A 24,890-nucleotide genomic window follows, 5' to 3' on the forward strand; every position below is an offset into this window, starting at 1 on the left:
TGCTAAAATTCAAGTAAAATGGGGCTCTCTTTGGAGACAGGACAACTTTTTTGTTGACTGTGGAGAAATTTAATCAATGCAGCAGTTATGTGCATGCAATTTATCTCCCATCACAGGTACAAAAAGCCTCCCCACAAATGGCTAACACAATGGATGTAGCCAACGTCTGGTCAAAAACAATCTTAGTATTTTATTTCTGATTTTACCTATGTATGCTCCTAATTTTCAATTGTGCAACCCTCTGAAGGAAAGAAAGAAAGAAAGAAAGAAAGAAAGAAAGAAAGAAAGAAAGAAAGAAAGAAAGAAAGAAAACACCTTTATATGTAAGGTAATGCAATGAGCAGATACAAATTTTCTTCTTGAATATATTTCTAAGGACCTTCTTAAACAAAATGTTCAAGTTTCATACCGTTCTTTAATCTGCCCTAAGTTGTCAGTCAGGAACTGTGGTGGAAAATAATGGAAAAAATAACAAGGTACTTTTCACACACTCTAAAAGATAACGTGAACAAATTACTTTCTTTCTTTTTTTTTTAAGGAACTTTTCAAGTTGTGGTCTTAACAACTTGGATATGAGCCATGCCAGAAGGTGCTCTGCTTGACCAACCAAACAGGGCTGGAAGTGGAGGTGAAGGCGCTGCCGTTTGTGTTGATTTTGTTGAGCGACATTTATTTATTGATTTGATATATAGACCACCCATCTGGCAGCCAAGGCCACTCTAGCCTGTTTACAACAAATAACAAAAAACAACGGAGTAAGAAAATAGCACATTTGTTAATTTATACAAACCTCCTCCCTAAAATAAGGTCTTCCCCAACCCAGAACCACTGGGGAGCGAAGCAGGAAAGAATGAGTCCTCACAAGGAGACTGGCATATGACAATGTTAGGAGTTTCTCTGAATCATTCCTCCCACCTTTGTTTCGGCAAAATCCAGTAAACAACAATCTCTTTGTAGTTTTCTCTAACACCATGTAGCCAAAAGAGAGAGAGAAAAACACACAGTACACAATGCTCAAGACAGTAGAACAAAGAAAAATACATCACTAGGACAGCATAACAAAGCTCAAATTAGCAATTACAACTCAAGTCAATTGCACAGTTTTCCATGAACATTGCAAGGTGGGGTGAAAGACAAGGAGGAATAATTCAAATGCTTCCACAGTTGCAGAGATCTGGGTGTTCATGAGCCAGGAATTCACTGAGCGGATGCATATAAACCAGCGTTTTTCCAAGGGATGAGAGAAAGGAAAAGCGAGTGCTTTCTAGGTCCTCCTGCCCAAGAAGGGTGGCCCAGGGTGGTGCCTGGCACAGAAACCCAACGGCAGATAGATGCTGGCCATGCAAACACGTGCAACTTGACACCACAGGATTTGAAGTCACTCACAGCAGTTGGAGGATGAAGAAAAAGCTTAAAATGAGCAGCTATAAGTGGAAATTAAATACCCAGGCACTTCAGCCAGGTTCCTCTCATGCGGTTTTCACTGTGGGTACTTCCGATGTCGTCGCAATGCCCCCCCTCTTGAACCAAGGAGAAAACTGTTTATCCCTGAAGTGGTGTCGTGTCTTCTTAAGAGCAAAGAGTTGCACAAATACTTCTTCATTCCATGCCTGTTCCATGAGAACATTGGACCGGTTTGTCCTCACCTGTGTTGCAAAGGATAATGGACATTTCCCCACCTGTTCATAAAGTCATTCCACCCCACTCTACCATTTGATATAAGAGCATATGCTATAAAAAAATTGAAGGATGGTGATGATTAATAGATGTGTTTCAAACCCATCGGGCACTATGCCAGCACATTCACAAACACAAGATTGGGGCAATTCCATGCTGAACTGGCACACTGCCAACTATGGAACTGTATCTGTTTTTACCTGCTCTTTTTATTAATTATAATATTTCTTAATTGTTTGGGTGATCGTTTTATGCCATCTTCCCAGAGCAATGTGCCCTGCCAGTAAGTACCCAGAATGGTCCTTAGATAGAACTCCACTGCTCTCTGTGGGTTGGGTTCCTAGGCACACAATTTTGGTGGGCATTGTTTTCAAAAGCGCTTTCAAGAGGGGTGAAGAACAAGCAGCCTGTATGGGTGTTCTGTTCTTTCGTACAGCCCATACGCAGCATTTTTAAAATCCTATTGAGCATCTACAGATAGATATAGATGAAGCCCTTTGGAGACCAAGTAGAACAGATGGAGGAAATATGTGTTAACAGACTAAAGCCTGATGTGATAGCGCAAGATCCACTCTTTCTCCAGTTGAAGGATTAACACTGAATGCAACAGAAATGGCAGAAAAGTCTTTCGGTTTTCAGGAGGAAGAAAATGTCTCTAAGAGCATGGAGATAATTTGTTCTTTCTGTTTCCTGCTCCTGTATGTTGTCCAGGGAAACTTGGGAGATACTGGATCCCAAGCAACAGATGATCTCTCCGTATCTCACTAACCTAAATGTATCCACTTGATCTAACCCCCATTACTGCAACACTGAATGAGAACTGGCTGTGTTGAGCAAGAAGCTAAAGATCTTACAAGGTGCTCCTGCCAACAACTGGGGTTACCTCAAAAGACACCACAATCAAGCGGCGTGTTTCTTTTAAGCTTATTTACTGGCATCTGATTGTATTAATCTTCTGTTTCCCAGATTCCAAAAACAAACAAAAACTCTCCACAAAATTCAGATATTTTTTAATGACCAATATTTTGTTCCAAAAACATACAACCTTATCAGCTAAATTAATAAGAGCTATTTTACAAACATACATACATCTGGATAATTAGAACAATAAATTCTTTTTTTATTTCCTTAGACATTCAAACATGATCAGTTAAAAATACAGGATAATTAATAAGAGGACATTTATCCCCCATTTTGCTTTTTTGAAGAATATTTCCATAATGGGCTGCTTTTATTTTGCTCAAAATTAAATCCTGTTAAAAGGAGTAAATGACTGTATGGTGAACAAATAAAATACATTTCTACAAGTTAGAAAGTTTCACACAGCTCCTTTTCTTTCCTTTCTTTAAAGAGCAAAGTAGTGTTCTGGCTGCTGTATTCCTTTGGGAGAACACTTGCTTATCTGTGTCACCTGTGGGCAGGTGGGGGAAGGAAGGTGGCCAGAAGGGAAAATGAAGCAGCTCTTTGGAATGGAGCAGAGGAATCAAAATTCACCCATGAAATGGAAGCGTCAGTGAGACACCAGGGGGGAAAACACAAGTAAATCACAGACAGCTTGTACTTAAAGAGGAGAATATATTTCAAACATGTTGGCCATTTTACCATTATGCACAACTGGAAGAGTTCAAGATGAAATCTCTGAAATCAAGCCACTTTCCCCAAGCTTACCTTGGGAGCTACACAAGCTCTTTTGCAGAAACAAGGCCAAATAATCCAGTATACTCAATATTCACCACTAACCCCATTTCTTGCTCATTCGAAAGGTAAACTGTGGAGAACAGATTAGCAGGGGGTGGCCCAGTTACATGCAACTGGCCCAAGACTATTACACAAAGAAACTCTGTACAGAAAACTTAAATCTTATTCTTTCCCAGTCTCTTTACTGTTTTTTTCTCAGCTCACTGAGATCTGATCTAGACAAACAGCAAAAAAAGAAGTGGGGGAATAAGGCGCAGGGTCCAAAAGGGGGAGAACTGCTTTAACTGCAGCCAAGAGGACTGCAAGATGAGGGAAGGCTCATACGTTTGAATACCTCCATGCAAAACACCATTTTCCTTTTAAGGACACTACCATGTCAACAAGGTGCAAGGATCAGGCATTTCCTTGGGCAAAACAAATATTAACAATATGATCTCCCTTACCCTGCAGTCTGCCAGGCCCCGAGATGTGGCGGCTGAGAATTATTTTACTCGCTAGTGGAAAACAGAGCTGATGAAAGAAACCATGCAGAACTGCAGGTAAAAGCAACAGTGCTACAGACAGAGAAACGCGCTTTGGTCTCATGTTGACACTGAGAGATGGGAGTTCCACTATAAAAGAAAAGCACATTGGATTCAAGCAACCTTCTCCACCCAACCTGGTGTCTTTCAGACGTGTTCAACTCTCAGAAGCCCCCAGCATGCTCCAGAACTGCACTGTTTATGGTCCCAAGACAGCTCTGGAACTGAAACTGGAAATACACCACCTTCTCTACAGATGCCCCCCCCCAAACTCCCCGGATTCAGTCATCTCATTCTGCCTTGCCTGTAACACAAAACATATGAATGGGCTTCTTAGGAAGCTGCCATCTAGATCCAGGTCTTGTCTTTTGAATCCAAATCCTAATCAACTGATTCTATAATCCAGGTTATTAAAAAAAAAACACCAAAAGTATGATTTCCTCAATACAACTGTAGCACAGACACTGTAATATTCTCCTGTCAATTGAGTCTTTTACTGCTTATATTTTTGAGCTGGGAGGAGAAAGAAAAGATTGTTCCATACTACTGTCCGCTCCAAAGAAAGAAATGTTCACAGCCAGTAATACAGAGTAGCAAAGGTCTCTTTGGCTGGAATTCCTCATGGCTATTCTACTATTTCTTATTCTTCTTTTTAAAACAACCCCCCAATGGGAATCCTACAAAGTGCATTTTAGTGTTGACCCTCTTCACAAAAATGGTTCTGTGCCTGGGGCCTGTACAGTAGACACATCAGGGAGTGTAATACATCCCCAGGGATTTCAGGTAATGATATTGGGAGCATTCAATGATACTCATTACTCACTATCTTCTCCTTCTTACAGAAGAATAATGCCCTTAACAGGAGATTGCATAATAGAGACAGGCCTGAAACAAACACACCAAGCCAAACACCCCCCCCCCCCAAACACCTCCACCAAGAGGACAAGAACACACAGCACACTGTTTCATATCTCAGAGCAGAAATAAAATGATGGTCACATCTACTATGGAGGACACCCTGGGTTATTTTTTTGTTTGTTTTAAGAGGCTGATCCCCAAGGATCTTTTAACAACGCCAAAGAAACATTTCTGCTAACATCCTATGCTGCTGGCCTAGTAGCAAAGTTTATACAAGAAGTCCTAGAGCAACAAAGATCTTGAAGCTCCTGGCCAAAAAGGAAGCAAAGAATAATTTGCAAAGGAAATCTAGCCTCTTGACTCCCCTTAAATCTACTCATGCTAGGGAGAGGCCCAAGATATGAATGTGGTTCCTGATAAGATCTAGGCATAAATGTCTAAGGTATGGGAGAGGAAGTTTTAAAGAAAACCACAGCACTACATACATGCCAATCCAGTTCAAAGGCCAGAAAAATGCCACTTAAAATTGGAGGAGGGGGGGGTATTCCTTAAAAGCCCACATTCATTTTATCAGTGGAGGCATACTTTCTATAAAGCCAGGAGATAGTAAAATAAAGAGACATGTCAAAAACTATAGGTTTCATTACTTGGGAAAAGTCTGTAGGACAACCTCGTGGCTCTTGGATCGGCACAGGAAACTTGTACAGGTGTGGAAGGAAACCCTTTGGCTTCGGGGAACCTCCTGCCAGTGAAGTGAGACAGTTAACCACACAACCGGCTTCCAGAAAATCTTCCTGCCATCTCAATAAGCATCAGGTTCATAGCTCTGAAGTGTATCTGGGGGAAGGGGATAAAAATAATCCCTGTACAACTGGCTCAAGCGAGTTGTACTATTTTTCCTGCAGAAGGAAAGAAAGGTTTTCTGTTTTGCATGATTGGAAAACAGCGATTCTGATTCTTGGCCATCACAGCTACAGGGAAAATGTGTCTGTGTAGTAATGGAGCAGGCAGCGTGACCTTCGCACTGGAAGGAGGAAAGAAAAAAGAAAGAAAGAAAAGGTTCTCCCTATTAAACGGCACATACAGCATAACTGAGGAGGGGAATATGACACTGTGGGGGTTTCTCGCATTTGGCACTTTTGGAGCTGGCTTGTTGAAAAAAAAGACACCCAATGTTTTGGGTAGCTGGTGCTGGAAAAGCATCACCAGCATCCGACAGCTGCCTGTAGTGAGTTTTTCAAAGGAAGATACTGTATCCTTAACTGGCCGCCCTACCTACCCCAGTATCAATTCTGACAACCAGTCTGCATTCTCCAGTGTTTTTGCATCTGCACTGGGAGCCTTCGATTTCCATCCTCAGGCAGGGGTTCAGTTTCTGAATGTCATGATTTGGCTAGAAAAATACTATAGTGCTGCTTTCATTTATTTTGCCCCACCTCCGTGGATGTTTCTGAGCATCCAACGTGACTTCAGAGCACTTTGGCACAAAGAGTGCAATACAACACCATCACCCCGAACCATGCCTTGTCCTCCCTTCCCACAGAAAGATCAACAAAGGCCTATTTCTGGATAGGAAAGAATCCTAATCTTAGAAGCAGCTCTGGCTTTCTCCAGGAGCAGCTACTTGCAAGAGGAATGGTTCGGCAGGCACATGGCAGCAGCTCTGAAAGGTTTCTAATACCTTTGCCCTGCTCTGGGACGCAACCCCCTCCCCCTCGCCACATCTCCCCAAAAGATATACACATGGGGATGGGGAGGGGATGGGGAGGGGGGGAAGAGAGAAGAAATAGAAGTCAAATCCCACCCTATTCCTCATCTGACCATGTGTCTCTGAAGAAAACCAGACTTCCAACTTTCAAGTGCCTCGCTGCATAGTGCATGGTGAACTGCCGTTGCACGAAAAGGCCTGCCCATGTATTCTGTTACACGTGTAACTCTTTTGAGAGGCAGGCAGGTTGCTGGCAGAATCCAATCCAGTGGAAAATCAAGACTCATACATACCTCTGCCCTGAATTCAGGAGTAGAGGATGCTGGGGGCCTATAAACTGGCACTATCCTTTTTTTTCTTTTTTAAAAAAGCAAAATAAAATACAAATTAAAGTGTGCTTTCAGTACACGGAATGAAGTCAAATAAATACATTGATTTTCTTTTCTTTTTGCAATGTCTAAATACATTTGTATATCCTACACCCAAAGCTTTATACATTTGGTTTATTTTTCCTGATCCTCTTTTTTCCTCTGTTTGGAATCAAAATGGTTTTCTGGTAGTAAGAGGAGGAGAACAAAAATCACCATCCCTCCCTGCCGAGCTAGTGCAGAGGTGTAAAAGGAAACTGCCCACCCCGCTGTTCTGCTGGAGCACCGCTCGTGTGCTCAGATGGTCCACGGAAAGCGGCCTCGCATCCTAGAAGTCCAGGCAGAAAACCAGCAGGCATGGGGGCAAGGCTATTGCTTCCATCCAACCTTCAGCCACATCTAGGAAGTGGAGCACGACTAACTGGTATCTGAGGAGCAGAAGAAAAAAAGAGAGAAAGGAATGGAGAACAGGCTGGCAAGGAGGCAAGGAACACAGATCATAAAACACAGGACCCTTCAGCTATGTGCTGCAGCCAAACGGCATTGGGCGATGTGCTTCCATCCCGCTGAGGTTATTTTGCCCTAGTACCATACTTGTCTCAGACAATGAGACACTAGGTTTACATACTCGTCTCCATACAGGTAATATGCCTCATCTTGTTACAGTGACCAAAAGAAAATGCCCTCTTTAATACTGAGAGATTTGTCTGTACTGAAAAGTTAAAAGTCAGCACAGAAGGAGAAGAGAAACACGTTCTGTTCCCTGCAGTCACAAAAAGGAGAATGCAAGCAGACGGGAAAGGCCCTTTATCAACAGCAACTGCAAACTAACCACCGACCATACAGGGGAAAGAGCAACACAGACACACAAGGCTAACCTTTCTACAGGGGTCTGCATAGGAAGAACAGCCAAGGATGCAAATTACAAGGAAAAGGCAAGTGCAAATTTGGATACAGAGAGTAATGGATTGCCTTTCCCTTTTTCAAAGTAACAAAGATGACTCCCAACCATTTTCTAACCCAGGTCTATGCTTGTCTCTTAAATCAAAAGTTAGGGAGACACAACTTTGGAAAAGTGTTTTTGGTCAATCTTCCATCAACTCCTTAGAACCATAAGTCCACTTAGAGCTATATAATAGTTCACATATGAAAGGTGCTTGAGGGATAAGTGGAAAGGAGGATACCACCATACCACAAAAACCACGGACACGAAAGAATGCGTTGTCAGAAAACCTCAGCGTTGATTTACAATGATCTGCAGCTACACAGAAAGTTCTGAGACTTTCATTAGAAAGATTAACAACTGGAAGCCAAGGTCCTGCGATTATGAGCCGATTAAATTACTGGTTTAAAAAGTGCCTTGAGAAGTGGGGGATACATACCTGAGTGCTCCTCTGTAGGGACTGATCCAGCCAGCTTTTGCTGGAGAAGAACAGCATAGTTCTCTTCTACTTCCTGAAAGATACAACCCAAAAGACATGTTCATCTGCAGCCCATTCCAAGAGGCAGCTGACTTAAGCACACCGTCACTGTAACTGACAAGGCTCTGAAGCAATTTCACTCCTCTCAAGACATTGCTGGCAACCGCAGCTCTGTGTGTGTGTGTGTGTGTGTGTGTGTGTGTGTGTGTGTGTGTGTGTGTGTGTGTGTGTGTGTGTGTGTGTGTGTGTGTGTGTGTGTGTGTGTGTGTGTGTGTGTGTGAGAGAGAGATAGAGAGAGAGAGAGAGAGAGAGTGTGTGTGTGTGTGTGTGTGTGTGTGTGTGTGTGTGTGTGTGAGAGAGAGAGAGAGAGAGAGAGAGAGAGAGAGAGAGAGAGATTTCCAGTTCCTTTCAGCCATTATTATTCTCTGGATGTAGCAACAGTCTTGCAGGCACAGCAGCAGTGATACAGTGGCTCTCCAAAACAGCAAGTTCTCTGTAGTGAGTGACATCATTTTGAGACTGTATGGGAATATTCCCCCCCCCCCCGCCCCAGCCATTTCTTCCGATACACCCATATTACAAGAGTGGTCGCTAAACAACGGCTATGCAACCATGGCTGGAAGACAGAAACCCGGCGCTTCCCATTATCTTCTGGACCCAGACTCATCGAGCTTATTTTTCAAAGGGAGAAGAGATGGAGTGACTATGGGGCAAATGCCGCGTCACACTTTCATGAAGTAGGTTCTACTCGTATTCACAAAAATCGATTCCCGTGCCTGAAAAGGTGCAGCTGATGAATGGCCCTGTCAGACTGTTCTACGGCACAGCAAAAAGCCAAACCCACGTCTGATGGAACCAAGGTTGATTTCCTCAGCACTGAACTAGCGATGTCTAGCCTTTATCCAACTTAATCATCACGGCTGCAAGGGCTGGTGCTATTGGGAGGCAGCAAAGGTAGGTTCACCACCTGAACTAGCAAGAATTAACGCTTTGCTACATGCCTCATGTTTGGCTGACCTGTGCCTCTCCAAACTCTTGGGATTCTCATGAATGTTATACAACAGCAATAACCATCCAACTAGCTAGGAGGCACACTGGGCTGCCTCTCATCCTGTTTTCACAGCCCTCGTTTTGCCAGGCCATGTAGTAACCATCACTTCTCTTAGGACACATTATCCTCATATCCTTTGTATTTGACTCCTACAGTCATCTTTGGACTCACAATTACGGAATGACCACCTTGTCAAATCTGGGTCCAGATTCCCTCCCACGTTGCCTAAACCAAACATTAACTCCAGCCTCTTTGGGCCTTTAGCAAACATACAGGTCTTTAATCACATTGGCTTCAGTAAATCCTGACTGATCTTAGCTTCTAGATTTCTTCCCTGGGGTGTTAAAATTACCCATTCCAATAAAGCTGTATTTGGCCCTAATGTCATTCCTGACATTCTTTCTTGGCCATGAGGTTGTCTCCCCACATCCTACTCCAATTTTACTCCAGGATTTTTGTTTTTAAAACATTTTGCCTTTAAAAAAACGGACACAATACTTAAATCCCGAGCAATTAGATACCTAAAGGGACACATACTGTTATATATTCAACAGACCATCTGCTTCTTCTTGTTTGGAATTTACAGCAGAGAGTTCAACAGCGGTTTCAAAAGTTTCTGTGATTACCATTTAGTTCAATTGATAACCATACTCAGACCCCGAGTAAAACTTGTTCCCAAGTACAGTAGTGCCTTGCTTAGCGATCGCTCCGTTGAGCGATGAAATCGCTTTGCGATGAACTTTTGGCCATCGCTGGAGTGATTGCTTAGCGATGGCCCCTATGGCTAAAATTCGCTTTGCGATGTTCGCGGGGAAGCGATCATGGCAAAGTGAACTTTTTTAAACAGCTGATTAGTGGTTCCAAAATGGCCGCCGCAAAAACAAAATGGCCACCGCTGTTTTGCCTCGCTGTAGAGGCACCCAAAATGGCTGCCACTATGGAGAAATTTTGCTTTAAGGTAAGTTTTTAGCCCATAGGAACGTATTAAACACGTTTTAATACGTTCCTATGGGCTTTTTAATATCGCTTAGCGATTAAATCACTTAGCAATGTTTTTTCCGGAACGGATTAACATCGCTAAGTGAGGCACCACTGTATGTCTCTGGATTTCCCACCACTCACCCTCTGTACGCTTTTAAAAGAAAACGTTATGTTGGGATATCGATGTATAAAAGAACACCAGGTACCTTTAAGTGTTCCAGGTTGGCTTCTATCTTCTGGATGTAATGCATTATGAGAGTACGTGATTCTACAGAGAAGGAAGGCCTCAGTACACCGGAGGAAGATTCTGTTGCTGCTTCCCAGTGGGGGGCCATTAACTCCTCTGGAAACGGCGAGCTGGCTCCGCCTGTCTGTGTGTCCTGCAGAGAGTCTGGCTCCTGGTGGGCAGAGTCCATTGTGCTGTTGCCTGCAGTGCATTGTAGAACCAGCGAAGTTACCTCCTCATCAGTAGAGCTCTCCTGTACTGTGCCATATCCCTCAAGGATCAAATAATTTCCTGTGAAGAAAACAACACAAATGCTCCCGTATAATAGACGCTCCCCTACAGCAAGGCAGCAGTTTAGGACATAGGGATCTCCTCGTTATGTCCATGACCTGCCATGCAAAGCTGGTGTCACCTTTAAACGAAGCTCTCTTCTCCGGCAATTTTGCTCCTACCTCCTCCTGAGAGCATTCCATCTCACTGGGACAGCACCCACTTCATCCAAACCCGTAGAGAACACACATGGCCTAATCATACAGTTCTTCTCCAGGTAGAGAGACTACCTTGCTCTTCCAGAGGCAGGTGGGTGAATAACAAAGACTGTCTTTTCAAGGGAAAAACAGTATCTACAGTGAAGACATTGTAGATACTGTTTTCCCTTGAAAAGGGAACGTACAGGATAGCAAAGACCTCAGGAAAAGTTCCCATGATCAGCTCGGGACACTGGAGACAGAGAGGGTTTGGAATTTTTCTCCTATAGCTTCCAGAGGGCATTCCAGACCTTTGGGCTATGTTAACAAGAGTATCCCTCCAGAACAGTCCTTTGCATGGATCAAAATTAGCAAGTAAAAATTCTCAGCGGAATCTGTCTGGCAAAAACAGAGCCCCCAAAGCTCAGTGTCCTATGTTTCAATTTTGCTCACATGGCCCCTCACACACCCCTCGATGCGCTCCCCCTATAAGCTGCTGAGGTGACTCTAGCTGGTGGGCTGAGCTGGGAGAGGCCCTCCCCAAAACACCTGCCACCTTTGATGCTCTGTCCCTCAAGCCCTGTAGCTGAGCCTGATGCAGATGGACAGCTTGATCCTGACTGCACTCCCCCCCTCCCTCTTCACGTCTCTCTCTTCGAGCAGCAGGGGAAAAAGTCAGGAGAGAATAAGGCAGCTGCAGAGCACGGAGAAGAAAGACGCTGCATCACAGAAAAAGCCCTCTCCAACTACTAGTACCTGCCAAGTGACAGCAGTGGCTATGAAAAATATCCTATGAAAAATATCCCCTCTCAAGGTAGTCATGAGCGTCCAAGTGCTCACCTGAACTCTGGGGAAATACCACCTCAAAAGAGAGCCCCTTGCTCGTGCAGAAGCCACGTGAAATGCTCAAGAGGTGTATGCTGTTTGAAATATCTGCCTCCCCTTGCTCTGGGAGCCAAGAGAAAACACAGGTATCCTGCATGCCTTCAGAGCCAGTCCCCTTTACTAGTTAATACACATGCCTGTAACCGCCATACAGAGTAAGCGGTTGCTGATTCGTGGCTATAAAGAAATCCTTTCTGTGCCCTCAGAGCCCACCATGTAAGCCGTCATGCTAACTGCCGTAATACTTTATGTCACCTCTACGTGGATGAGTGGAATTTACTCACCTGAGATCCGCAACTGCATCTCTTCCTCTTCCTTCCTGTCTGCTATTTCACTCTCGGACTGGTTCTCATCGCTGTGCGCTTCCCGAGCATCGAAGAAATGCTCTCCACCGTCCTCAGGGCCCACCCCTTCCAGTTCAGCAGTTGGGGTGTCAGGGTTTGTGCTCAAGGGATCAGTTAGCTGACGGCTACTTGACGTCACGTCCCCTGGTGGCACAAATTCTCCTGAAGTCCGGTGATCTGAGCAAGGTCCGACAGGACTTGTTCCTGTGCCAGAGGGGTCCCTACGTGTCCCAGAACTGTCGTCCTCTGAGTGCTGCCGTCCTCGCTGGACACCACTTCCGATCTGGTTCCCCTGCTGAACTGTCCTATGTCTGGAAAAATGCTGCCAGTCTTCAAGGGACTCCTGTTCGGACAAGCCAAGCTGCTGCATCAGCAACTTCTTCAATAAGCTCACTGAAAGGGAACACAGCATGGTCACGGGCCTTGGTAATTTGTCTCCTGAAAATTAAGCTGCCTCTTCTTGGACGTATCAATGTTACAAGGTCAGAGCTTGATTCTCTGAGAAGGCACAGATTGGGAAGGGACTCTCATTGTCCTGCTCAAGAAGGTAAAACAGAAATGACCCAGGCTCCCTGGAAAGCTTCAGAGTAACAAGGCAGGCAGGGCTGAAGCCAGAAGCAGAAGACACGGTCTTCTAGGCTGGCACTAGGATTGGTATACATCAATATTGTCTTCTATAGCAAGGAACGGAAGACGTAGCTGTCTTCTCCTCCTTAAAAGACGACACTCCTCCATTACCCCGTGGAGATTTAGGAAATTCCCTACCTGACGATGCACTCACAGCCACCCATTTGGGCAGTTTTTAAAAGGGATTAGACAAAATTTACACAGTATGAAGCTATCACTGGATACCAGCCATGATGGCTGTGTATCAGTCTCAGAGCCAGTATTCCTTGAAAGTGGGTTGCTATGGCACATAAGCCCAGGAGGTTGCTTCTGCACTCATGTCCTGTTTTCAGGCCTCCCACAGACAACTGGTGGGTCAGTGTGAGAACAGAATGCTGGACTGGACAGGACTTCCCTCAAATGCTGCCTGGCTCCTCTTTTATTCCTTTGAGGCTGGGCTGCGAGTACCTGGAGTATGGGTACCACGTGGCAACTGGAAAAGGGAAGCTGTGGTTCCATTTTTCTCTAGACCTATAGCAATTTTAACTGGAAAGAAGGTTCTGATGGCCAGCTCTCATCTTTCTAACACCTCTCTAAGGCAGAAAAGCCATGACTAGCCGGAGGAAAGACTTCATAAACATGTTTCTTTTCTTCTTCAAACTATATACATTCTGCTTGACTGGGTTTTTAGGGGGAGGACAGAGTCTACCTGATTCCTTTAAGAATGGTATCCCCTTTTAACACTGCCTGTTCTGTTCTGATAGTAGCACATTCCATTGACTAAGGGTGTGCTAACGCACCTTTTTCCAGTAACATAATACCTACCCCTCAGAGAACAACATTGCATCCATTTTTGCTGGCAAACCACTTCAGGGGGCTGGGCAACCTGAACATCTGCGGATTTTATGACACCAGCCAGTGCCTTGTCCTTTGCTGTCCTGCCTGCACTTTTTTGGACTATGCTTCTACTGAGAAGTGTAGGTGAAGTTCATTTGAGCCAAGGGGAAAAGGATGGGGAAAAGGATTAGGTCCCTCCACACGGATCCTGCTCCTGGACTTCTCGTGCTCACATATCTTAAGATACTCACAGTTCCTTAGGGCATCCAATGCCCATCGGTCTTCTGAGAGTTGGAATGAAAGCTCTGGGCTTGAGTGGCTGTAATTCTCGGGGGACTCTTTGATCAGCAAGTCTGTTGGGGCTTTTTCTCCGAACTGTCTTCCAGCTGCCAGAAGCCCCTCCTCTTCCACTTTCTCTGAGACGGCTGTGGAGGGACAGGAAGCCTTCAGCATCAGGGGAGACTCCAGCCCTAGATCTTTCTCTAAAAGCAAATACACACACAAACACAAAAATCGGTGCAGAATCAACACTGCGTTAAGTGCCTCACCAAGTTCAATTTCTCTACCTGTTCTTTTAGCTCATAGGTTTGGGAAAGGCATCGTAAAATGTTTAAAAATGCTACCAAATTTTTTAAAAGTATCTGTATTTTTTAAAATAGATTATCCATCCCTTGAAGGCTCCCAATGGATGCTAGAAAGTGTTAAATAATTTTCATCAGTTAATCAGTGAATACATCCACCCTTCTAAACCAGGGTGGGAAGAGAAGACAAAATGCCATTAACTAGCTACTGGCTATAAAATTGCACCAAACTTTGAACAATTTAAGTTCCAAAAAACAAGCTTGGAGAATTGTATACCACCACATAGCCTTGTTAAGTTTTGCCCCAGAGGCTCTTCTATATCCAGAAACCACCTGATTAACAAGAAGCCGTACTAGCACAGAAAAAATACGCATGGCATCAATGGGACCCAATAGGAAATACTGGCAATTAACCTTTACCTGGGCTCTGCATGCTGTTGTCAGAAGTGGCCTGTTCTTCCTTCAATTTCTGCTGGTCTTCCTCTTCATGGTCCTCTCTGGAAACAAGGAGGGAGAACACGTCAACTGCATGCGGCTGTATGATCACACAACATTCATTTCAGTTTTAAAGGGATCTTGCATTGTTAAAATGTCTGCAGCCTGAAAAGCAGTATCACTACCACCATACTTTACTTTACTTTAACTGGATTTCTACCCTGCCCCTCTAGACCATATTAGTGATAGGGGTTAATAGGAGGGATGGAAAGGGAATACAATGATGTGGGAAATGATTCAAGAGACAACAACGTACTCGCACGGCCCCGACTGAGGTAATGGAATGACCCTTCTGCCTCTTCCAACTTTCACTGTTCCAGCCATCCGTGCAATAAGGTCCTGCCACCTGTAGTTAGAAGAGAAGAATAAATATCATTTTACTGCAAAGAGAGACAGAGTAGATACTAGGCTTACATGCTTTTTAAGTGTGTGTTTTAACATTTTTAAATACTTAGGAAACCTTTGTGATTATTATTATTATTATATGTTTAATTGATTTTAACTTTGTAATTCATTGTGTTTTCAGTCCCACTTGTTTTAAGCATTATGAGCTTCCCTGGGTACCCTAACCAGAAAAAAAGGTGGCCTGGAATTAAAATAAACAAACAAACAATAACTCAGTATTAACAGCAGCCAATTACGGCAAGAAATTTAAGTATCATTCCAAGAAGCACAACACAGCTCGGTGCTCTCCACGTCATTACTGTTCAATTACATATGCGACCAGGTAGAATCCTGGTTCCTCATCTTTAGGGCTCTCCCTGCTGATCTGACTTAAGGTCTATGGGCCATTCTAGAGAGAATGATGAATGTAAAGCATTAACACAGATGCTATGAAGTATCAAAACCTTAAAGGAATTTTACATGCAAACCTATTACTCGGGAACATAAGGTTTATCTCCCTCCTTAGTGGATGATAATAAACAGCGCTGGCCCAGTCTGCCAAGCTCACTTACAGAGTCTTTTCTGAAACCGTCTGTGCCACCAGTTCATAAATATGAGCTCCGTTTTCTGACATGGAGATGACGAAGAATGCTTTGTTATCTGGGGAAAACACAGGGCAAGTTAAAGCCAGTTGCACTTCATCTTATTTTGTTTTACCTAGAATGCAGCCTCAACTCTGGAGTCCCAAAGAAGAGAGAGCAAACATGGCTATTGCTGCTGAACAGACTTTCTGAGCAGTCAGTGAACTTCTGCAGCCTCCTAACAGCCAGAGCAAATTTGTACTGAGTCCATTTTTCCTCATAAGGAAGGAGTGGACACAGTGTCAATTCCAGTGAGGAGCAATCAGTATACTGTACTGGTTTTCACAAAGTCTGAGCTAATTTTTATCAACTCAACTTAATGTAGTTAAAGTATATCAAAGAAATAATAGGGTCAGCCAAACATTGTGCTACTTTCAGGATCCGGTCCAGTAGACAGCTAACTAAAACTCACCAAAAACAGGGTACAAAATATAGTGAAAGTATCCTGGCTACTTAGCCAGCGGCCTGTTTCAATTTTGAGAATCCAGGTCTGACAAACCATGGCTTATCAGAATCTTAAGGAATGTTGTGCCTCAGTGTACTCATCCCCTTTCATGTGCACTTCCTAATTTCATATCCCGCAGCACAATGCGCTCTTAATAAGTTTCCCAGTCTGCATGAATGGTACTGCGTTAAGCCTTAATTATTATGATTTTGAAAGGAGGGAGGGGAACAGGGAGGTCATGGAATAAATGCACAAACCCTCAGCCCTCTCCCAGTCAGATATGACAATATTTTACCAGATCAGAATCTATAAGGATGAAACGGGTCATGGAATTATTTGAGAAGAAATTCTAAATTATTGCCCATGCTATTTGAATCCACAGGATGGCTAACGACTGAATGCAGACTAACATGCAACTTGGCGTTGTTATTTCCCCCAAAGACTTTATGACCCTGGTGGTGGTTGTATATTTTATATAGAGAGAGTTACAAATTTTGCTAGAAATAGTACCAGTACCAACTTATCCCCACTACACTACTACCCGTGGAAGAGGCATAGTTTGTCCTGAGGCGATTTTTCCTCATAAGGAAAGTGCAGACAAGTTCAATTCCAGAGAGAAGCAATTAAGTGTACTGATGCTCAGAAAGCCATGCATCTAAATGAATGAGGCAAACTAGTCAAAAGTAGCAACTCCAGATCTTGAGTTTCAATGCTGGATTCCTAGTAAGCATAGGAGATTGGAGAAAATGTTGGACTGGCACGGAAATCCACAGTTCACAACTAATCTCTGGTGTGGGCTCCTTGGACATGTCCCTCTGAGCCTCCATTGATTTAAGCAGGGTTACCGGTGGCCCTTTCAAACAGCCATTTGGATAAACTAAAAGAGTACTTCCAGAATGTGAAAGGCTACCTTCATGACACACTGCAACAGGTATTTACTCAACAGTAACCTGATAACGTTTTTCAAAGTTTAGGCAGGTCTGCCTTGGCAGTGTTCCAGAAAGAGGATGATATAACCAGGCTCCTCCTAAATAAATCTCTGTGTCATGAGGCTAGTTGTGGAACAGAAAGAAATAGTTCTAACGTCCATGCTTCACTCAGGATTTATCTGGTTTCAAGCATGTATAAGTTAACTAGCACAAGACCTGGAACTACAAACTGGTGTGAACTCTTTTTTTTTTCCTATTGGTACAATGGCTCCATCCAAGAAAATCATCTTTCTCAACTCCATGTTTTTTCTGTGACTTACGGGCCTTCTCAGCTCTACTAACCTGTGGCCACCTGGCGAACCAACACAGTGTTTAGTTTGATCACAGGACTGAATGTGTGCTTGCTGTCTGCAGCATTAGATAGAATCTTGCTGTGACATCTCAGCACCAATCTGTCATCTTGTTTCTGCAGCAGCACTAGGATATCCTCCAACAGCAGCGTGTAGAGATCTGAAACGGACAATAGGGCGGCAGGAATGGGTTACAGATGACTCTATATAGTAACACATGGAAGGCCACAGAGTACTCAGCAGCACGCTCGCTCTGAATGGCATGCAAACCATTCATCTCAGAACTACAGATGAATCATCTTACAACATTCTGCTATGTCCCTGAACACTTAACAATCCTTTGGTCCATTTCAAACTGAACAAAAAATAGCTTAATCAGCTCCAAGAAATGTACCTACACGATCAGTAGCAGCAGGGAAAACTTGACAAGTAGATGCACTTGCTAATTCCCTCCCCACCCACCCCCGCCTCTGCTACAAAGCACCTTACAAAACCTACCAATTGTCTTGTCCCGATTCACCTTCCAGGTCAGAGGCCCTTCATGAATCATCTTCTTCTTGGTTAAATCCAAATTCTGTCAATGGATTAGAGAGCAAAAAGCACTAGAATCATCACGGCAAACTAGAGGGACTTACAGCAGAAAAGATTTATAAACTACGATGGCCAAAAAGGGCCAAAAAAAAAAAAAAAAGAGTAAACCACATTTATGCCTTCCAAAAGTAAAGTAATAGCTGGAGGAGCCTGAAGTGGGGAGATGAGCCCTAAGGTGGATTGACTTTGAGTTACGGGCCTCTTTTTTGTTTAACTTGTTCCCTTCTCTTCTCCTTTGCATCTTCCTTCAAATCTGCACTATTGGAAGACCCAGCAAACAACCTGATTCTGAACACAGGACCAAAACCTGGCCTTTGGGAGGAAGAAGAAGCTCACCCTTTGCCTAGCAGTGGACATTAACTATCTTCAGATCTTGCCTTCTACTGAGAGGAGTGGAAAACACCCCAACCACTTGGATCAGGTAAAATGTCAGGTTCTGCCTCCTATTCTAAGCCAATAAAGTACACAGTGGGGCTAATGTAACTGCTAGATTGTATTACAAGTCATAATTAGCTCAGAACTTCAGCATCAACCGATATCAACCAACATTTTGTTAAATGTTTCCGCTCCTCTTCATGAGAGCTTCCACACCAGTCAGGCAACCAACTGCAAAGGCCAATCCCTTCCCACCTAACAAAATAAAATTGAAGACCCATCTGTTCCTAGTTGCCTCTGAAGCTAAGGAAGTAGTCTAAGTAAATCCTACAGAGGAAGAGATTCCAAGTCTAAAGATTCTTCAGGAGGAGTGGGAGGAAAGAGGGATGACCAACATGACCAAGGAACACTTAAATTTGATCCAGAATTAAAACATAACCACAGCTGCTATCACATACACCATAGGTTGCGAACACTGTATGGAAAAAGCAATCTAGATGGAAATAAGTAGCAGAAAGATCTATAAAATAGGATTCTTTTATTTACAAAAAAGCTCACAAATCCAGAGGTTACTTTGTTGTTAGTATTTTTAGCAAAATTCCATTTTGGGAGTTTACTTGACTTTGGTGAATGTACTAACAACAGTACTTGAGGACCAAGTCAGGGAGCTACAGCACGTGGTTGCACAGCCAGACACTAGGTGTTCAATTTGCACCATGCCTTCTGTGAGAAGAGTCAGGCTGTAGGGCTTTGGACAGGCTGCCAGATCCTACAGCACCACAAGAAATAGGGATTGATGAATTACTTTGGAGTACTTTATACTTAACAGTCCCGAGAAGTGTCACTGTTAAGTCTGAATCAACTGGATGGGACGTAGTTGATTAATGAACCTGTAAATCTACCGAGCTTTTCTCACAGCTCTGCCACTCACCCTAAATTCCTCCAGCATTGGGCCCTCTAACTGCTTCAGATATGACAAATCAAGCCGACGCTGGTAATCTTCCAAATGCTGCATGTGAATGAGAAAAATCAAGCGAAAATCAAGGTCAGCAGGCTTCAGTCAGGCAACAACACTGAAGAATGGTACCCCTTTCCTTGCATGGATGTTTCACCCCACTGTCTTTCATCCCTGAGTTTTGCAAACTCAGGTCCCTTTGTTTCTTCTCACCTGCTTGTTCTCTGCTTCTTTGACTGCCTGGTTCACAAAGTTGAGAATCTGCCGACAATGATCTGCTGCCTTCTTCACTTTTTCTTTCTCCTCAGGGTGTTCTAAAAATGAAAGAATCCAGGCAGAGGTCTTCAGAATACAGGCCACACATGGAAAATACTATATTCCACCTAATTGCATCATCAAATCTTAAATAATTCTATATCTTCTGTTATTTACTGTGGCTCCTTTCTCCTGTCAAAATCTGAAGTTGTGAAGTATGGTAAGAAGTCATTCCTGTGTTTGCTAATTTCCAGTCTGCGCACTTCTTGCATATGCTTCTAGAATTGCATGGTGATGTTGGACAGGAATGAAGACATGTAGGTTTAATGGTACTGGTAGGTCTCTGGGTGATCCACAGAGGATCAGCAACCGGCTCTAACTGCCGATTATTTAATAATAATGTCATCAAAAGGGCTACTTTGGCTTAACATGTCAAAGTGTAGAAAGAGCAGGACAGCTACGAGTGGAATTTGTGTTGAAACATTATGACTTCCATACAATTCTCTAACTCAGAAAAAATTACAGGACATAAAATTCTGGACATTAAATTTCAGCTGGGCTTCTGTTTTTGTGTATCAGGCTCTGATTTGAGGGCTCTTAGGAGGAAAAAAGCAAGTGGATCATGCAAACTAAAGACTGCTAACTCTTTACGTTGGAAGCAACCCTCCTGCCCCTGGCTGAGATGAGACCCATTATAATGCAAGAAACTGAAAGGAGCAGGTAGTTCATTTATTCTTCCCCCCTCTTTTCTTTATTTATTTTTTCTTTTTGTTTCACGATCGCCTATTGAAAGCCATCCTGAAATAACACTGTACACTGTCAACCATTAACACTATAAATATTTCTAGCCACAGAAGAACCCTTAGAGAAAGCTTCAAAACTGTACTTTCAGGAAGAAAATCACCAAGGTTCTGTTTTGTGGAATCATATACATTACAGCCATGAGGAATGTAAAAAGACAGCAAGAGCCAGGACAATGTTGAATACACGCCGTTCTTCCTGCCTCAGTTAACTCACTGGCATGCTTTACAATTCTTTGAAAGCAAGCTCTGATTTTTCTATTATGTCTCACTGACCAAAAGGAAAGTGGCTTCTCTTCCTCAGAGAAGACACGGGAGTATTTCCAAGAGATGAAGCAGGAATGAGACAGAGGCACCAACTGACGCTACGCAACGAGTCACAGGAACCGGGGTCCTTTGGAAGCCCCAGTTGTTCCTTTTCTACTGCCAAAGCCTCAGTGGAAAGCGCTATGCGATACCTGAGTACTTGGCAATATTATCCAGCAGAAGGGGATATTTGGTCAGCCTTTGCATCTCGGTAGGAATTATGTCTTTCAGTTGCAGTCGGCGACAGAGCGGATTGCTCTCAGCATCCTAAATTTAAACAGCATAATAACGGCGTTTGTCATTTTTATTAAGACCATAATTACCTGAATGTGCACCACCCATTCATCACAGAAATGTCCTGCTGGTTCACATTTTTAGCAATTAAATACAAGTCAAGGAACGCCAAGATTTATCAGGCAGGCAACACAGCTTTGTCATACTGGGCAACTAATCAGAGGAGACTCATCACAAAAACTGGTGTTGGCCTCCTTCCTTCGTACAGACGGGATATCATCAGCAATCAGTCAGTCACTGATCTAAGAGGAGGCATCCTCCTGGTCTTTTGCGCCGTGCAGAAAGTGTGCTTCATTTCAGAATCCAAACCATTGCCAAAGGTCCAAATTTTTTAAAAAAACCTTCCTTGGTAGAGTAGGGTTTACACCTAGTTCCAGGTGGTCCCTCCTCCGCCAGCAAGAAGTGTTGTGCTCACTCTGGTTTAGGCCAATTGTTAAAAGAAGTTTTTAAAGAGCCCTAGTTTGAGGCATGAGTACCTTGGTGCTGGCAGGCTGAAACTCAAGGGTCCTTCCAGCCTATAAAGGCGCCTTCTGCCAGCCATGTAGTTGCCATAAATCCATGTGGGATGAATAACCCATTCTGCATCTTACTGAGCTCAAAGCAGGGCTAACTTGAAAGAAAACCTATCAGCCAGTTTGCATTACTGTACAGGCAAGCTCCTCTTTGGTCAAGCATCACAGCTTGGGGCATTCCTCACAATTTTGGGATTAAGATTCTTCCTTTAAAGATGGCAGACAAAGATACTCTCCAGCCAAATGAACATATTAATCACTGTCTATTACCTTATCTTCGCCTACGACCTCCTCTGACTCTCTAACAACTGTAAGCCTGATCAAAGACCCAGAAAGAATTACCTGGACAAACGTCTGGAAGCGAGAGTCCTTCTTCTGCCGGGATTTGATCACCTCCAGGGCAAAGGGCTGGTTGCTACAAAAGGTGGCAGTGGCTTGCTTCAATTTGTCCTCCCCTGCTCCACTGAACTGAGACAAGAATCCATGGGAAGCAAATGTGAAAAAGGAATACAGAACAAGTGAAGTCAAGCACTGACACAAGCAGTGGTTTATAAAATCATTCTGACAACAAAAGAACAGTTGAAGTCAAAGAAGGATCCATCGAAAACACTCTCTCCTCTGGCCCTTATTGCAACTTCTCACCTTTCCATCCCTCTCTCCCTTCAGCAAGATTTAGAAACAGGGATTCATGTTGTTGTTCATGTTGCTGTTTTGACTTATAGACTGCCCCACAGAGCTAAAGCATTTTCTGAGAGGGTTTACAGCATAATTATTCAAACAAGGCTTTGTGTACTACATTCCTGACCCTTGTAAAGAATTATCAACACAGACATTCAATGATTTGAAATGTATTTATTCCTAGTAGGAATGGGCGTGACTCTTGTTTAGAGTAACTTAGAGCAACTTTAGCACATGGAATGTCATTACTAATACATGTACACCCAGAACCATTTCCTATTAGAAATATCCAAAGGATTCGTTTTCTTGAAGTAAGAGGGAATTAATGCATGAAATTAAGCACAGACGTTAAACCTTTACAACATTCCAATTGGTTCATTCCTTTGTCCATCTAAGTTTTACTTTCTCTCAACTTCACTGACAACTTTCAGAGAGATAAACAAGTCCTTCTCCCCTCCGCTATTTTGGCAGGTCACCTTTAAGCTAAATGACTCGTTCATTTATTGTTAATTGAAGTTTTTTTTTTAAACCACTCAGCTAGAGAGCTGCTCTGTGAGAGAAGTGGAACACGTACACCATGCTGAGCTCCCTTCATCTTCCACAGTTCTGACTCCCCCGTCCAAGGTAATTTTTTTAAAAAATGAAGCATTTCAGATAATAGGCTTCCAGACAAGACATACTGCCAAGGATGACCCATGGCACAGTTAGCTATTTCATTACCCATCTTCTGTTTCTTGAAACATTTCACTTTTCAGAAGAAGAAAAAAACAGAAGCAAAATTCTGTTTACCCAAGTCAACAAGTCCTCTCCAATCTGATCAATCACAGATGTCTCATTCCTCTTCCTCACTGCTTTCATCTGCTCATTCAGTCCAGCTAAGCAAGAAAATGAGACAAGAAGGAGGGAAGAAATTACTGGTGCTCTGGAACTACAGGCCCACATGTGCACAAGAACTCTGTTGTGCAAGAGCATCCATATTTGTCCGCGTGTCAGCCACACACCCCCGAGTTCACCTTCACTTTGTGCCTAAAGCCACCCCTCTCTTATGTGAACAGTAAGTCTTTGCATGGGCTGGAGATCCATCTGCTTATTTATCAGAGATTCCACTCAGATTATCTTTAGATTAGGCTGAAGCTTGCAAAAGGCTCTGTAAATTCTACAGATACCTTTCCTTCTGCCAGTCACCTTCCTGTGCTACTTCTTTTGGACATTATGTTAGCCCTCCGCGAAGGGAGGGAGAGAGAGAGGCACTGATGATGCAAGCAAGGAAGGAAAGCCCCAACTCCCAGTCTACTCAGAAAGGAAAAAGAGAAACCACAAATTAACCATAAATTCTGCACATTCTCAAGAATCCATTTCAAAATAAAATGAGGGAATTTATAAGTAACTGGGATTTTACAAAAGCTGTTTCTGATAAAGTTTATTCTGACAGTAGTCCTAGTATTTTGTTTCGCTACAGAGCCAAGAAGGAAAAACAGAAATGTTTCTACTGCCCCTTGGAGGATATTATCCAAAAACCATTAAGGCTCTGTATCCCACTTTATTTCAAAGAGAAGACCATCTTAAATGGGGAACCAGCATTGAACATAGTAGGAAAGACTGGCTTTCAGAGATTAAATTCAGATTACTTTTGAATCCTCTATATTATTTCCACTATTAGCAATTGGAGGGTAGTTTCCTATCGAAGTTGCAAATCCAGTGCCTATGCATAGACAAGCTGGAGGAAACCAGAGATGTGGTAAGAGCAACCGGGTAGACTGGAAGTCTCAGAATGGAATCCTGCAGGAAATATGTACCCAAGAGGTGTTTCCGTAACCCTCTTTGTTTCAAGAATGATGTGTGGCTGTCTGTTGTCTGCAGAGTTCTCCTCCATTCTGTCTGGCCACAGAACAACGTCGGGCGTTTATCACTGTGGTTCCAGTAGAAATGAAAGTGGCCTCAAGGTGCCCTCACTCACCATGAAGCTGAAGGATGTCTTCCAGATTTGAAAATATTCTCTTCAGGTCAGAGGGAGGCAAAATCCCCTCACGAGATACCCGCTGATAGAAGACCTGATCCAGAACCTTCAGTGTCCGAACATGAGCACGCTCAGTGTAAAATAACTCTAGAAACACAGAAGAGAAATTGGATAGTTCTACCAAAAAGCCAGAAAAAGGATGGAAAGAAATCAAACAATTAAATATCTGGATGTCACAGCATGCTAGAAGCTTGTCAGTGAGAGAGCTTAAATAACTGCAGGGGAAGATGGTCACCTTGTGAGAGCTGCAAATTAAGCCTGTGAAAAATCCCCATTTTATGATGCACATGCACCTCAGGAATCCTGGGGTGGATGGGTGGGATTTTTACACTGCTACTGAATAAAAAAGAAAGGAGGCATGTGAATGATTACATTTGATCTTCCTGGAGTGTGCTAGCTCTCTCTTGAAAAAACAGACAACGCCTTGAAATTAAGTTGTGTTCAAAAAACCACTGGGGCTATTTTAAAACCAGGGTTAATTTAAAATTGTATCTTTCTGGGGAACCTATGCTGCCTTTTATTTTTCCCAGTTGGGAAAGACTTCAGGCTGCCTTCTGGGTCCTTCTACCAAAAATCTACCACTGTTTCATCCTGACCCGAGAACTCATATTCTATCTCTCCTTCAACATCTGTG

At 43.3% G+C, this 24,890-nt stretch overlaps 1 protein-coding gene across 1 annotated transcript in view; it reads right to left on the reverse strand.

The window, feature by feature from the left end:
- Positions 1-2,678: 2,678 nt before the first annotated feature.
- The window catches only part of ARHGEF12 (Rho guanine nucleotide exchange factor 12), an 83,563-nt gene continuing 61,351 nt past the window's right edge, over positions 2,679-24,890 (reverse strand). The window contains exons 26-41 of the mRNA XM_020792661.3: positions 24,197-24,343; positions 23,029-23,114; positions 21,904-22,029; positions 20,908-21,022; positions 19,608-19,708; positions 19,371-19,448; positions 17,972-18,047; positions 17,466-17,633; positions 15,681-15,768; positions 14,981-15,070; positions 14,650-14,726; positions 13,900-14,130; positions 12,146-12,598; positions 10,490-10,800; positions 8,213-8,285; positions 2,679-7,258 (exon numbers count right to left, since the gene is read on the reverse strand). Of these exons, the coding sequence (XP_020648320.3) occupies positions 7,248-7,258; positions 8,213-8,285; positions 10,490-10,800; positions 12,146-12,598; positions 13,900-14,130; positions 14,650-14,726; positions 14,981-15,070; positions 15,681-15,768; positions 17,466-17,633; positions 17,972-18,047; positions 19,371-19,448; positions 19,608-19,708; positions 20,908-21,022; positions 21,904-22,029; positions 23,029-23,114; positions 24,197-24,343 (2,231 nt within the window). The 3' untranslated portion in view covers positions 2,679-7,247. The remainder of the gene's footprint in view (positions 7,259-8,212; positions 8,286-10,489; positions 10,801-12,145; positions 12,599-13,899; positions 14,131-14,649; positions 14,727-14,980; positions 15,071-15,680; positions 15,769-17,465; positions 17,634-17,971; positions 18,048-19,370; positions 19,449-19,607; positions 19,709-20,907; positions 21,023-21,903; positions 22,030-23,028; positions 23,115-24,196; positions 24,344-24,890) is intronic.

The sequence above is a fragment of the Pogona vitticeps genome, chromosome 8 (genome assembly GCF_051106095.1).
Source record: "Pogona vitticeps strain Pit_001003342236 chromosome 8, PviZW2.1, whole genome shotgun sequence".
NCBI classification, from domain to species: Eukaryota; Metazoa; Chordata; class Lepidosauria; order Squamata; family Agamidae; genus Pogona; species Pogona vitticeps.